This window comes from Stegostoma tigrinum, chromosome 10 (assembly GCF_030684315.1).
Source record: "Stegostoma tigrinum isolate sSteTig4 chromosome 10, sSteTig4.hap1, whole genome shotgun sequence".
Lineage (NCBI taxonomy): Eukaryota > Metazoa > Chordata > Chondrichthyes > Orectolobiformes > Stegostomatidae > Stegostoma > Stegostoma tigrinum.
This window is the reverse complement of record NC_081363.1, coordinates 2750011-2763954: the sequence shown is the minus strand read 5'-3', so window position 1 is coordinate 2763954 and position 13944 is coordinate 2750011. Positions and strand designations below refer to the sequence as shown.

Genomic DNA, 13944 nt, shown 5'->3' with positions numbered 1-13944 from the left:
AAAAAACCACACAGGTTCAATGACCTGGACCCTACCTTGACTCAGTCTTCTCCCCTGGGTCCAATCACTACCCACATACATCCATGATTCATCTGATGCCTTATGCCAGTTTCAAAACTTCCAGTTTACCAGCTCCAGCCACCTCCTCTTTACCATGGATGAGCAATCCCTTTACACATTCATTCCCCACCAGGAGGGTCTTAGGACTCTCCACTTCTTCCTGGAGCAAAGACCTGAACCATCCCCATCCACCACCACCCTCCTCCACTTGGCCGAGCTTGTCCTCACCCTCGACAAGTTCTGTTTCAACTCCTCTCATTTTCTTCAGGTAAGAGGGGTTGCCATGGATACCTACATGGGCCCTAGTTATGCCTGTCTCTTCGTGGGGTGTGTGGAACATTCCTTGTTCCAGTCCTATTCCGGCCCCCACCCACAACTCGTTCTCCGATACATCGATGATATCATCGGTGCTGCTTCCCTCTTTCATTTAGAATTGGAAAACTTCATCAATTTTGCCTCCAATTTCCATTCTGCCCTCACTTTCAGCTGGTGTAACTCTTACTCTTCCCTTCACTTCCTCGACATTTCTGTTTCCATTTCTGGGGATAGAATGGCCACTAATATCCATTACAAACCCACCGACTCCCACAGTTACCTGGACTACTCACACCCCACTTCCTGTAAAGACTCCATCCCATTCTCTCAGTTCCTCCGTCTCCGTCACATATGTTCAGATGAGGCCAACTTCGACAAGGGAGCTTCTGAAACATCCACCTTCTTCATTAACCGAGGATTCCCCAGGCCCGTTGTCGACAGGGCCCTCAGCCATGTCTGACCCATCTCCTGGTCTTCCGCCCTCACCCCTCTCTTCCCTCACGCAACAGCGATAGGGTTCCCCTTATCCTCACCCACCATCCCACCAGCATCCACATCTAGAAGACCATCAGACGCCATTTCCACCACCTCCAGCAAGATGCCACCACCAGACACATAAACCCTTCCCCTCCCTTGTCCGCATTCCACAGGGACCATTCCCTCCAGGAAACCATGGTCCACGCTTCCTTCATCCCCAACACCTCCCCACAGCCCTACAGCACCTTCCCCTGTAACCAGTGAAGGTGCAACACCTGCCCATTTACCTCCTCCCTCCCCAGTATCCAAGGGCCAAAACATACCTTCCAAATGAAGCAAAACCTGAAACAACTCCCTGCACTTCTAAAAATCTAGTCTGCTGCATTCGCTGCTCACAACATGGTCTCCTCTACACTGGGGAAACGAAGTGTAGACTTGGCGATCGCTTCACAGAACATCTTTGTTCTGCTCGCAAAAAAGACCCTGAACTACCTTGTGGCCTGTCACCTAAATGCACTACACTGCTCCCTGGCCAACATCTCTGTCTCTGGCTTGCTACGGTGTTCTGGTAAAGCCCAACGCAAGCTGGAGGAATAACACTTCCTGCTTGGGGACCTTTCAGCCCACCAGACTCAATATTGAGTTCAATACTTTTAGGGCCTAAACTCTCCCATGTCCCAGCGCCCCCCCCACCCCACACACCAGGCCTTATTACCACATAGCCTGCCACTACACACCCCCTGTTGTTAGTCACTAACAGTGCCCATTAACAGCTGTTCACCCTCCCAGCCTGATCATTAGCAATTCCTTTGTCTGTCCAACTGTCTTTCTCTCTCTTTGGGCTCTATCCTGTTTACTCCCTACCCCACCCACCTCCCTATTTTCTGCATATAAACTGATGTTTTCCCAGCCACCATCAGTACGGAGGAAGGGTCACTGGACCCGAAACGTGAACTCTGTTTTCTCCTTCATAGACGCTGCCAGACCTGCAGAGCTTTTCCAGCAACTTTGCTTTTGTTCTTGTTCCAGGTTCAATGATGGGTTTGACTGGGTGGGTGTTGAACACTAGCCCTGATAGGAAAAGGAAGGAACTGGGAATGCCCAGACCCCAGGTGGAAGTTTGAGTTAGGTATCACAGAGATTAGCAGATCAACCTTTGAGGCTGAAGACAATTGACGGAGACTGCAACTACATTGGTCCACCTAAAGGTGATGCTGTGGCTTATTGATTCCACGGTTTCCACCACTGCATAGATGATTGAATACCACAGTGCAAAAGCCTCCAAGAAGCAAATTAGATCCTGAAAGGTCCCCATAAGCAGTCACTACCATTTCCTCCACTCGGCAATGAGGTGATGCTCCCTTCAACCCCACAAAAAAAGGAAGTCAGAGGGTATCGTTCTGATCCTAGCCAAGAGGTACATCTAAGCACTGTAACATTCATTCGGAATGGTGAGAGCAATATTAGATGGAGTGATATTACTCAGACACTCTGCACTCTTACCCATGTCTGTAACACAACCTTTTCAACTTCAACTCTGAGCAGTTCAGTTGAGCCAGTCCAATTAGGATCCCTGCTAAGGTACCCTGTAAGATAGAAATATGGAGATAAGAGCTTTGTGGACTTCGTGATCAGGCTGCATTGAACCCAACAGAACAATTTCGTAAGTCCTTGACCAGGAATGAGTTTTCTCCAGTGACCACAGCTAAACAAACAGCGAAGTCAGGGTTAGATTGATTCATTTTGGCAGGAACAATGAAGAGGGGTAATGTAATAAAGAACACAGATCCAAGTGTGTGTGAGTGGTGGGGGGAGAAGAGAAGAGCCTGAGATCTGTATGTACAAATTGTTCAAGATGGCAGGGTAGATTGTGACTGTGGTTAATGAGTCAAACAGGATCCTGGGCTGTATAGACACAGGACGACTGGATAAAAGCATTAAATTATGGTGAACCCTTATAAAACAGATTCAGCCTTGACTGGACTATTACGTACAATTCTGAGCATCACATTTCAGGAAGGATGTGAAGGCATTAGCAAGTATGTACAACAATTAACAAGCATGGTTCCAGGGACAAGTAGCTTAAGTTAAATAGACAGAATGAAAAAGCTGTAAATGTTCTCCTTAAAGACAAGGCTGAGAAGACATTTCACAGAATCCCTAGTGTGGAAACAGGCCCTTCAGCCCAACAACTCCACACTTACCGTCAGACATTCCAACCAGACCCATCCCCCTAAAATCCACCTAATCTACACATCCCTGAACAATTATGGGCAATTTAGCATGGCGAATCCTAGGCTGTACATCCTTGGATGGTGGGAGGAAACCGGCGCACCCAGAGGAAACCCACGCAGACACAGGGAGAATGTGTAATCAAGGGTAGTATTGAACCTGGGTCCCTGGCACTGTGAGGCAGCAGTGCTAACCACCCAGCCACTGTGCTGCCCTTGACAAATGGATTTTAAGAAACTGTTTCCACTGGGGGAAGGGTTGAGAACCAGATGGCACTGATTTAAAGCAATACTTAAAGGAAACAAAGGCAACATGAGATTTTCTTTTCATGCAGCAAGTAGTTAGGATCTGGAATACACTGCCCAACTGTGATTGAGGAAGATTTAACCTTGGGTTTCAAAAGAGGATTTGATAATTATCTGATTATTTTCCAGGCCTATAGGGAAAAGACAAGGCAGCATACTCTCTTATAGAGACCTTGCAGGAATATGATGGACTCCTTCTGTGCTCTAACCATTCTGTGATTCTATGAGTGATAATGGGAACTGCAGATGCTGGCGAATCCAAGATAATAAAGTGTGAAGCTGGATGAACACAGCAGGCCAAGCAGCATCTCAGGAGCACAAAAGCTGACGTTTCGGGCCTAGACCCTTCATCAGAGAGAAGGGTCTAGGCCCGAAACGTCAGCTTTTGTGCTCCTGAGATTCTGCTTGGCCTGTTGTGTTCATCCAGCTCCACACTTTGTTATCTGTGATTCTATGTCCTTGTTCTAACTCACTCTTTCTCATGTTCAACTGTTTACTTGTTTAATCAGCTCAGTAGGTTGCATCCTAATGGGATTGAAAGTTGTGAATTTAAGCCCCATTTCAAAGTCTTTAGCCCGGAAACACAGGTGATATTCATCCCAGTACTGAGAAAGTGCCGTACCACTGGAGATGCCATGCACTAAATGAAACTAGGTGCACTCTACTTCTTCAGGTGGATTTTTTTTCTTTATTTGTTCATGGGATGAGGGTGTCGCTGGCCAGGCAGCATTTATTGCCCATCCCTAATTGCTCAAAGGGCAGTTAAGAGTCAACCATATTGGGTCTTGAATCACATGTAGGCCAGCCCAGGTAAGGGCATTAATGAACCAGATTGGTTTTTCTGACAATTGACAACGGATTCACGGTTGCCATTAGGTTTTTAATTCCAGATATTTATTGAATTCAAATTCTACCATCTGTTGTGGCAGAATTTGACCCCAGGTTCCCTAGAACGTTATCTCGATCTCCGGATTAACAGTCCAGTGATAATACCACTAGGCCATTGCTTCCCCAATACAAACTTCAGCATTTCAAAAGGCGAACAAGAGGGTTCTCACCAGTCAACATCTTTTTCTCAAAAAACATCAGTAAAACATATTGTCTGGTTATTTACCTCACTGTAATGCTTGCTGTGTGCAAACTGACAGCCACATTTCCCAAACTGGAACATCAAATATTTTTAAAAGATAATTCACTGGCTTTGCAATATCCCAAGATCAGGGAAGGTGTTATACTGAATACTGTTTACTCCCTCAAGCCTGCTCTCTCATTCAATGAAACAAAGGTTGATCTACATCACAGAAGTGTTATAGCAGAGGAGATGGTCATTTGGCCTACACTTGCTCATTAACTAGCACCATTAGAACATAGAACATTACAGCACAGTACAAGCCCTTCGGCCCTTGATGTTGTGCCGACCTGTCATATCGATTTCAAGCCCATCTAACCTACACTATTCCACGTACGTCCATATGCTTATCCAATGACGACTTAAATGTACCTAAAGTTGGTGAATCTACTACTGTTGCAGGCAAAACGTTCCATTCCCTTACTACTCTCTGAGTAATGAAACTACCTCTGACATCTGTCCTATATCTTTCATCCCTCAATTTAAAGCTATGCCCCCTCGTGCTCGCCGTCACCATCCTAGGAAAAAGGCTCTCCCTATCCACCCTATCTAACCCACTGATTATTTTATATGTTTCAATTAAGTCACCTCTCAACCTTCTTCTCTCTAATGAAAACAGCCTCAAGTCCCTCAGCCTTTCCTCGTAAGATCTTCCCTCCATACCAGGCAACATTCTAGTAAATCTCCTCTGCACCCTTTCCAAAGCTTCCACATCCTTCTCATAATGCGGTGACCAGAACTGTACACAATACTCCAAGTGCGGCCGTACCAGAGTTTTGTACAGCTGCAGCATAACCCCTCGGTTCTGGAACTCGATCCCTCTATTAATAAAAGCTAAAACATTGTCTGCCTTCTTAACAGCCCTGTCAACCTGGGTGGCAACTTTCAAGGACCTGTGTACATGGACACCGAGATCTCTCTGCTCATCTACACTGCTAAGAATCTTACCATTTGCCCTGTACTTTGCCTTCTGGTTACTCCTACCAAAGTGCATCACCTCACACTTGTCTGCATTAAACTCCATTTGCCACCTCTCAGCCCAGCTCTGCAGCTGCTCATTAACTAGCACCATTATCTGATGGAAATCTCCTGTTTTCTCCCCCTAACTTTTGAAAGTATGACACAGTATCCCTATAGTAGGGGAGCAGGTCTTTCAGCCCATCAAGCCCACACTGACCCTCCAAAGAGCATTCCACCCAGTCCCACTCCCCTACCCTTTCCCTGTAACCTTGCATTTCCTATGGCTAACACACCTAGCCTGCACATTGCTGAACACAATGGGCAATTCTATATGCACATCTTTGGACAATAGCAGGAAACCCACACAAATACGGCAAAATGTGCAAACTCTACACAGACAGTTGCCCAAGCCTGGAATCGAACCTGGGTCCCTGGCACTGTGAGGCAATAGTGCTAACCCACTGAGCCACCGTGTCGCCCATCTTTTGCACTACTGACATCTAAAAGGATGGATAATAAAGAACAAAGAAAATTACAGCACAGGAACAGGTCCTTCGGCCCTCAAAGCCTGCATCGATCGAGATCCTCTGTCTAACCTGTCATCTATTTTCTAAGGGTCTGTGTCCATTTGCTCCCTGCCCATCCATGTACCTGTCCAAATATATCTTAAAAGACGCTAACGTGTCTGCGTCTACCACCTCCGCTGGCACACCATAATGGCAAGGAAGGCATGTGGTCTCTGTTTGCTTTTGGGGGCAGAGGGGAGGAGTTGTCTTCACCTGGTGCTACCATGGTGGTGACATCAGATCTTGAACTGTAGACGTACTTCCCCACAGAGTAATACAAATTGGAAAAACTGAATAATCTCAAATATAATAGATGAGACTGAACTACACTTGTTTCATATTTGTTCAACAAATGAATTCTACCATACAAACATGGCACAAACCAAACATTAATCCCAAATTCTCTCAACTTACTTGATCCATGGACATGTGCTTGCCATGATAATCCAGTCGGATTGGCACCTCTGACGTGAAGCGAAATTCCCTGGAATGAAAATGGAATTCACTGTCAGCAAATACAGTTGAGGTCTTTTGAAAACAGACGGCCAAGCCACATGCTCAATTTCAGTTAAGAAGGGTAAGGGTTGATTTGGTTGAAACATTTGAAATCCTGATGAGTCTTGACAAGATAAATATAGACAGGAGGTTTCCTCTTTGGGGGAATCTAGAATTAGCGGCCATTATTCAGGGTTTGCCCATTTCATAGAGATGAGGAGGAAGTCTCTTGGAACGCTATTCTCAAAAGGTAGTGGAAGCAGAGGCCTTGAATATTTTTAAGGCAGAAATCGATAGATTCTTGTTAAGCAAAGAAGTGAAATGTTATCAGGGATAGGTGTGAATGTTATTTTGAAGTTACAATTAGGTCAGCCACTATTTATTGAATGGCAGAGTGGGTTCAAGGAGCGAAATAGCCTCCTCCTGCTCTGGATGTGTATGGTTGCTAATTAACTTTCACACATTCAAGCATGCAAACAATTTGCTATGATGACTAAAATGTATCTCTCCACAGGGTTTTTTAATTGAAAGACAAGCACACAACCAGAATGGCTCCGCTGAAGACCACCAGCAGGTCACCCTTAGACTGTCCTTCTCTAAAGAGCCCAAGCAAAAGACGATAAGCTGAAGGAGCAGACGTAGACTATTAGGACAAGTGAGTCTGCTCGAAGATTCAGTCAGCTCATGACTGAAATCCTCAACTCTACTTTCCCATCTTTTTCGCATTGCTCTTGATTCCCTTCATGATTAAAGCTCTATCTTTCTCAGCCGTGAATATATTTAAATGATCCATCCTTGACAGCTGTTGTGGTAAAGGATTCAACAAATTCACTACTCTCAGTGGGAAGAAATTCTCATCTTTGCCTTAAATGTGCAACCCTTTACTTCAGAATTATGTTCTCAGGTCCCAGATACTTCCACAAGGTGAAAGCAACCTCTCAGCACCTAACCTGTCAAACCCCCTAAGAATCTTCAACATGGTCTTTTATCTTTCAATAAGGTCACCCCCATTTTTCCAATCCTCAATAAGTACAGGCCTAATCTACTCAACTTTTCTTCATGAGACAAATCCTCTATACCTGGGATCAACTTAGTGAACCTTCTCTGATCTGCCTCTAATGCCAGTATATCTCACCTTCGATAAGGGACACAAATTTTTCACAGTGTTCAAGCTGTGGTCTGACTAGTGCCTTGTACAGTTCTAGCAAGACTTCCCTATTTTTATACTCTATACCCTTTGAAATAAAGGCCAGCATTCTATTTGCCATCCCTGTTATCCACTGAACTCGGATGCTAGCTTTTTGTAATTCATGGAAGAGAACTCCCAAATCCCTGTGCTGAGCTTCCTAAAGTCTATCTCTACTTAAAAGAATATCAGCTCCTCCATTCTTCCTGCCAAACTGCATTACCTCGCATTTCTACATATTATATTTAATCCTCCCAAGTTTTTGCTTACTCACCTTAACCTGTCTAAATCTTCCACAAACGCACTGTTACCCTCAATATCTGCCTTCTCACCTATGTTTCTGTCATCTGCAAACCTGGCAATAGTACGTTAATGTTCCTCAACAAAATCATTATATATATTGTAAATAACTGTGGCCCACACACAAATCTCATCCTGAAAATGACCCCCTTTATCCAAACTCTCTGCCTTCCATTAATTAGCCATGTGTATTATTTCTTGTATCCGGTGCCTCAATATAATTTTTGTAATATATTGGCCAGAATTATTCACAGCAAACAAGGTGTTGCCTCTAAGTAAGATTCTAAACCAGTCTAACATAAGGTCTCTGCTTTATAATTCTCTTTGTCTGGAAATGAGCAGGCAGAGCCAAGTTAATGAACACAGCAGGACTATTGGTCTGAAATGTATTTATTTTAATACAAAGAATACAACAGGTAAGGCAAATGAACTCAGTATCTGGATTAGTACATAGGACAACAATATTACAACTATTACAGAAACTTAGCTGAGAAAAGGGCAGGACTGGCAGTTCAAGGTTCCAAGGGTTAGAGAGGGCAAGAGAGAGGGATGTAGAAGGGTTGCAGGGAGTTGCATTATTGATTAAGGAGAATGTCACAGTTGTACGAAAAGAGGACACCTCAGAGGGCTAATATAGCAAGGCCACAGGAGAGAACTTAAAAATAAGATTCTTTGGGACAGGATTTACTTGCCTTTGGAGAAGGATAGAACATTACAGCACAGTACAGGCCCTTCGGCCCTCGATGTTGTGCCGACCTGTCATACCGATTCTCAAGCCCAGCTAAGCTACACTATTCCATGTACGTCCATATGCTTATCCAATGACGACTTAAATGTACCTAAAGTTGGCGAATCTACTACCGTTGCAGGCAAAGCGTTCCATTCCCTTACTACTCTCTGAGTAAAGAAACTACCTCTGACATCTGTCCTATATCTTTCACTCCTCAATTTAAAGCTGTGCCCCCTCGTGCTCGCCGTCACCATCCTAGGAAAAAGGCTCTCCCTATCCACCCTGGATTTGGATTAGGAATATTCCACAGCACAACATCGTGGGCCGAAGGGCCTGTACTGTGCTGTACTTTTCTATGTTCTATGTTCTATGTTTTATCTACCTCTCCTTATAGCTAATATACTCCAATCCAGACAACGTCCTGGTAAACAGCTTTTGCATTGGACTTATTAAGGATAGTCAGCATGGCTTCATGTGAGCGAAGTCTTGTCTCACAGACTTGATTTAGTTTTTTGAGCAAGTATTAATGATGACTGATGAGAATTGGGATGTCACAAGGGATGTAGTCTACATGGACTTTATTACAGCATTTGACAGTCCCTCACGGTTGGCTGATCCAGAAGATTACATCATATCAGATCCGTGGTGATTTGGCACATTAGATACAAAATCCACTAGGTGATAGAAGACAAAGGATAGTTGCGGAGGTCTGTGTCCAGTGTTGTTCAACAAGGATCAGTACTGGGACCTCTGCTGTTTGTAATGTATATGTAAATGATTTGGATGAAAAGTCGGTGGTCTGATTAATAAGTCTGCAGATGACAAAATTTGGAGTTGTAGATAGTGAGGATGGTTATTAAAGGATACAGCAGGATACAGACCACTTAGAAAGTTGGGTGAAGAAAAAGCAGATGGAGTTTAATCCAGACAAGTGTGAGATGATGTATTTCAGGAGGTTAAATTCAAGAGTAAAACACACAGTAAATTATAGGATTCTTGGAAGCATTGATATACAGAGGAATTATGGAATGTAAGTTAATTGCTCCCTAAAAGTGGCAACAAGACAGGATAAGGTGATAAATAAGGCATAAAGCATACTTGCCTTCATTAGTTGGAGCACTAAGTATAAAAGTTGGCAAGTCATGTTACAGCTGTATGAGGCTTAAGTCAGGCCACATTTGGAGTAGTGTGTGCAGTTCTGGTCATCACACTATTATAGGAAGGATGTGGAGGCTTTGGGGAGGGCGCCAAAGCTGTTTACCAGTTCGTTGTCTGGATTGGAGTATATTAGCTATAACGAGAGGTAGATAAAACATAGAACATGGAAAAGTACAGCACAGTACAAGCCCTTCGGCCCACGATGTTGTGCTGTGGAATATTCCTAATCCAAAAATAAAATAACCTAACCTACATTCCCCTCAATTCACTGCTGTCCATGTGCATGTCCAGCAGTCGCTTAAATGTCACTAATGACTCTGCTTCCACGACTACCATTGGTAAACTATTCCATGTGCTCACAACTCTCTGGGTGAAGAACCTCCCTCTGACGTCTCCTCTATACCTTCCTCCTAACACCTTAAAACTATGACCCCTCGTAGCAGTCAATCCTGCCCTGGGGAAAAGTCTCTGGCTATCGACTATCCGTGCCTCTCATTACCTTGTACACCTAACATGCATTGTTTTTGCTACAGTGTCAGAGACTGAGGGGCGACCTGATAGAAATATATAAAATTATGACAGGCATGGATAGGATGGATGGTCGGAATCTTTCTCCTAGGATGAAACTGTCAAATAATAGGGGACATGGGTTTAAGCTGCGAGGATTATGTGAGGTAAATTTTTTTATACAGACGGCGGTAGATGCCTGGAACATGCCAAAGGAGGTGGTAGAAGCACAGACAATAGCAATGTTTAAAAGGCACTCATGGGATTATTTTGGAATGGCATCATAGTTGGCACAGACATGGTAGGCCAAAAGGGCCTGTACAGTTCTATGTTCTATTGCTTGGCTTTACTTTTCTTACACCTTAGCACTCAAATAATAAGGACTATCAGAAATGCTTGACACCATCCCATTGTGAGGCTTACCGGAAGAAGATTGGCTGGTCCCCAAATGGCACCGAGACACCCTCTGGCTCACTGACTGGCACTCTGCTCGCAGCAGTCAAAGGATCCAGCCTGTGTTTGCTGTGACCTGGTACAGTAATAATGGGTCCATGGTCTGCAGCACTGATTCCATTTTTGGAAAGGCTGCTGCTGATGTCTGTTCCAGGAGCAGTTTTTCTCACTGGGGACAAGAGATACAGAAAATGTCATTCATGCAGTAATGGTAACACAAGCTGCTTTCCTATATTTCAAGTAAGTGAATCTCAAATAATGTCCCTAAACTTCATGGTGAATAAACATGACAAGCAGCCAAGAAAAAATGGATGGAGATCTGTTCGCACCAATTGCTTTTTATCTTGCTTATTTTTCTATCTAATCCTCAGCAATCAGAAGCAGGGAGATTTCGTACCACCGTCAACCTCTGCTTCACCAACTTATGCCCCACGTTCAACCCAGACGGCATTGATAGGAACTTATTGTTATCTGACTGTGTTCAGCTTAAAGAAAAAATTCTCTCTCAAAGACAGGGCTCAGCCTCACGCAGAATCCTTTTAAAATAAAACATTTTCAGGATATTGGCAGCAATGGTAAGGTCGGCATTCGTTGCTCATCCCCCATTGACAGCGCTTGCTGTTTCCCTTGGTCACTCAAGGGGGTAGTTATAGAACATAGAACATTACAGCACAGTACAGGCCCTTCGGCCCTCGACGTTGTGCCGACCTGTCATAGCGATCTCAAGCCCATCTAACCTACACTATTCCATGTATGTCCATATGCTTATCCAATGACGACTTGAATCTACTACCATTGCAGGCAAAGCGTTCCATTCCCTTACTACTCTATGAGTAAAGAAACTACCTCTGACATCTGTCCTATATCTTTCACCCCTCAATTTAAAGCTATGCCCCTCGTGCTCACCGTCACCATCCTAGCAAAAAGGCTCACCCTATCCACCCTATCTAACCCTCTGATTATTTTATATGTTTCAATTAAGTCACCTCTCAACCTTCTTCTCTCTAATGAAAACAGCCTCAAGTCCCTCAGCCTTTCCTCGTAAGACCTTCCCTCCACACCAGGCAACATCCTAGTAAATCTCCTCTGCACCCTTTCCAAAGCTTCCACATCCTTCTTATAATGCAGTGACCAGAACTGTACGCAATACTCCAAGTGCGGCCGCACCAGAGTTTTGTACAGCTGCAACATAACCTCTTGGTTCCGGAACTCGATCCCTCTATTAATAAAAGCTAAAACACTGTGTGCCTTCTTAACAGCCCTGTCAACCTGGGTGGCAACTTTCAAGGATCTGTGTACATGGACACCGAGAACTCTCTGCTCATCTACACTACTAAGAATCTTACCATTAGCCCAGTACTTTGCCTTCCGGTTACTCCTACCAAAGTGCATCACCTCACCTAGGGTTAGGGTTAGGGTTAACCACATTGGTGCAGGGACCACAGTCAATTATGGTCCTAGGCTGGGTAAGTATGGTAGATCCCTTTTCCTAAAGGACATTAACAAACAACTCAATTTGTACAACGAATGAAGAAGTCCTAGCAAGATAAAATTTTAAGAAACTGAATTAAAATTAGGATGAGTTCCAAAGAATGGTACAAGACCCTGGAACTGAACGTGGTACAGAATGGGTGAGGCTAGGCCTCAGGTAGGAGATTGAAGGCCGCAAGCAAGCCCTTGGAGCAGGGTGAGGATGTTGAATCAGATGAGTTGGGGAGGGGGATTCAAAGATTTTAATGGGACCTTACTGTGCATAGATTACCTGTTGAATATCCTGTATTACAATGGCAAGTACATCCAAACCAGTTCATTAAGTTTAAAGTAGCTGTAGGACATCTGACATATGAGTTTCTTTCCTCTCCTCCAACCCATTTTCATTCCTGACAGCTGTGTTTAGGAACTCCATCTTTAATCTGACTGCCAGATATTGATACTCACCCTCTTGTACAGGATCTGGAGGAATTAACAGCTCTACCTCGGCAGCCAGGCTGGTAAAATAGTCCTTCAAGAAAAACAATGCATCCTAAACGTGGACAGAGGGAAACCAAAAATCTATCAGAAACAGCTTACAAAACAAAAATCAGGAGGATCAAAAGTGTGCTAAGTCTGTTAGCATAGTGAACAAGAACTGACACATATCCCTATCCATCATCCTACGCACAACTGTTGTACAGAGACTGACTAATCAGGGCCAAGCTGGTGAACCCAAGGGCTTTACACTGGTTCAGGAAAAACCCTTCTCGTAGATTAGCTCAGAATTAACTCCTTCATGGCATGGTGGAAAGAATAGGATTAGGGCATGGGCATCTCTCCCCATCCTTTTTACTAACCTGATCGATGTTTAGTCGAAGGGGCATAAGTGTGATGCGTAAACAGCACTCACGAGGCATCTGAGTGGAATCTGGTCTCACGTGTAATGCCTTAATAGCTAGCTGAAGAAGAGATATTGAAAGGTTACTGTCATGCTTTGTATTACAAAAGCAATACGATGTGCATAAACATGGCTTATATTCAAAGTTTCTGAGAAGATTTGTAGCTCAGGTTGCGGATGAGGTTGTAGTCATGCTCACCGAGCTGGTGGGTTTGGTCGCCGATGTTTTAAGACCATAAGACATAGGAGTGGAAATAAGGCCATTCGGCCCATTGAGTCCACTCTGCCATTTAATCATAGCTGATGGGCATTTCAACTCCACCTCCCTGCACTCTCCCCGTAGCCTTAAATTCTTGATCTCACAAGGAATTAATCAATCTCTGCCTTGAAGACATTTAATGTCCCAGCCTCCACTGTGCTCCGTGGCAATGAATTCCACAAGCCCACCACACTCTAGCTGAAGAAATGTCTCCTTGTTTCCGTTTTAAATTTACCCCCTCTAACTCTAAGGCTGTGCCCACGGATCCTAGTCTCCCGGTCTAATGGAAACAACTTCCCAGTGTCCACCCTTTCTAAGGCATGCATCATCTTGTAAGTTTCTATTAGATCTCCCCTCAACCTTCTAAACTCTAATGAATTCAATCCCAGGATCCTCAGCCGTTCATCGTATGTTAGGCCTACCATTCCAGGGACCATCCGT

General features: G+C 44.2%; 1 protein-coding gene and 1 long non-coding RNA gene across 8 annotated transcripts in view; one reads left to right on the top strand and one right to left on the bottom strand.

Annotated features, from left to right (window-relative positions):
• The window catches only part of LOC132210053 (uncharacterized), a 32082-nt gene extending 24768 nt beyond the window's left edge, over positions 1-7314 (top strand). For both annotated transcript variants that reach the window (XR_009446211.1, XR_009446212.1), the window contains one exon: positions 7054-7314. This is a non-coding gene — a long non-coding RNA (uncharacterized LOC132210053). The remainder of the gene's footprint in view (positions 1-7053) is intronic.
• LOC125455499 (autophagy-related protein 2 homolog B-like) overlaps positions 1-13944 on the bottom strand; it is a 127117-nt gene that overhangs the window by 20151 nt on the left and 93022 nt on the right. For all 6 annotated transcript variants that reach the window (XM_059648896.1, XM_059648900.1, XM_059648899.1 and 3 more), the window contains 5 exons: positions 13204-13305; positions 12812-12896; positions 10844-11042; positions 6459-6528; positions 2356-2438 (listed from right to left, as the gene is read on the bottom strand). In XM_059648896.1, coding sequence (XP_059504879.1) covers positions 2356-2438; positions 6459-6528; positions 10844-11042; positions 12812-12896; positions 13204-13305 — 539 coding nt within the window. The remainder of the gene's footprint in view (positions 1-2355; positions 2439-6458; positions 6529-10843; positions 11043-12811; positions 12897-13203; positions 13306-13944) is intronic.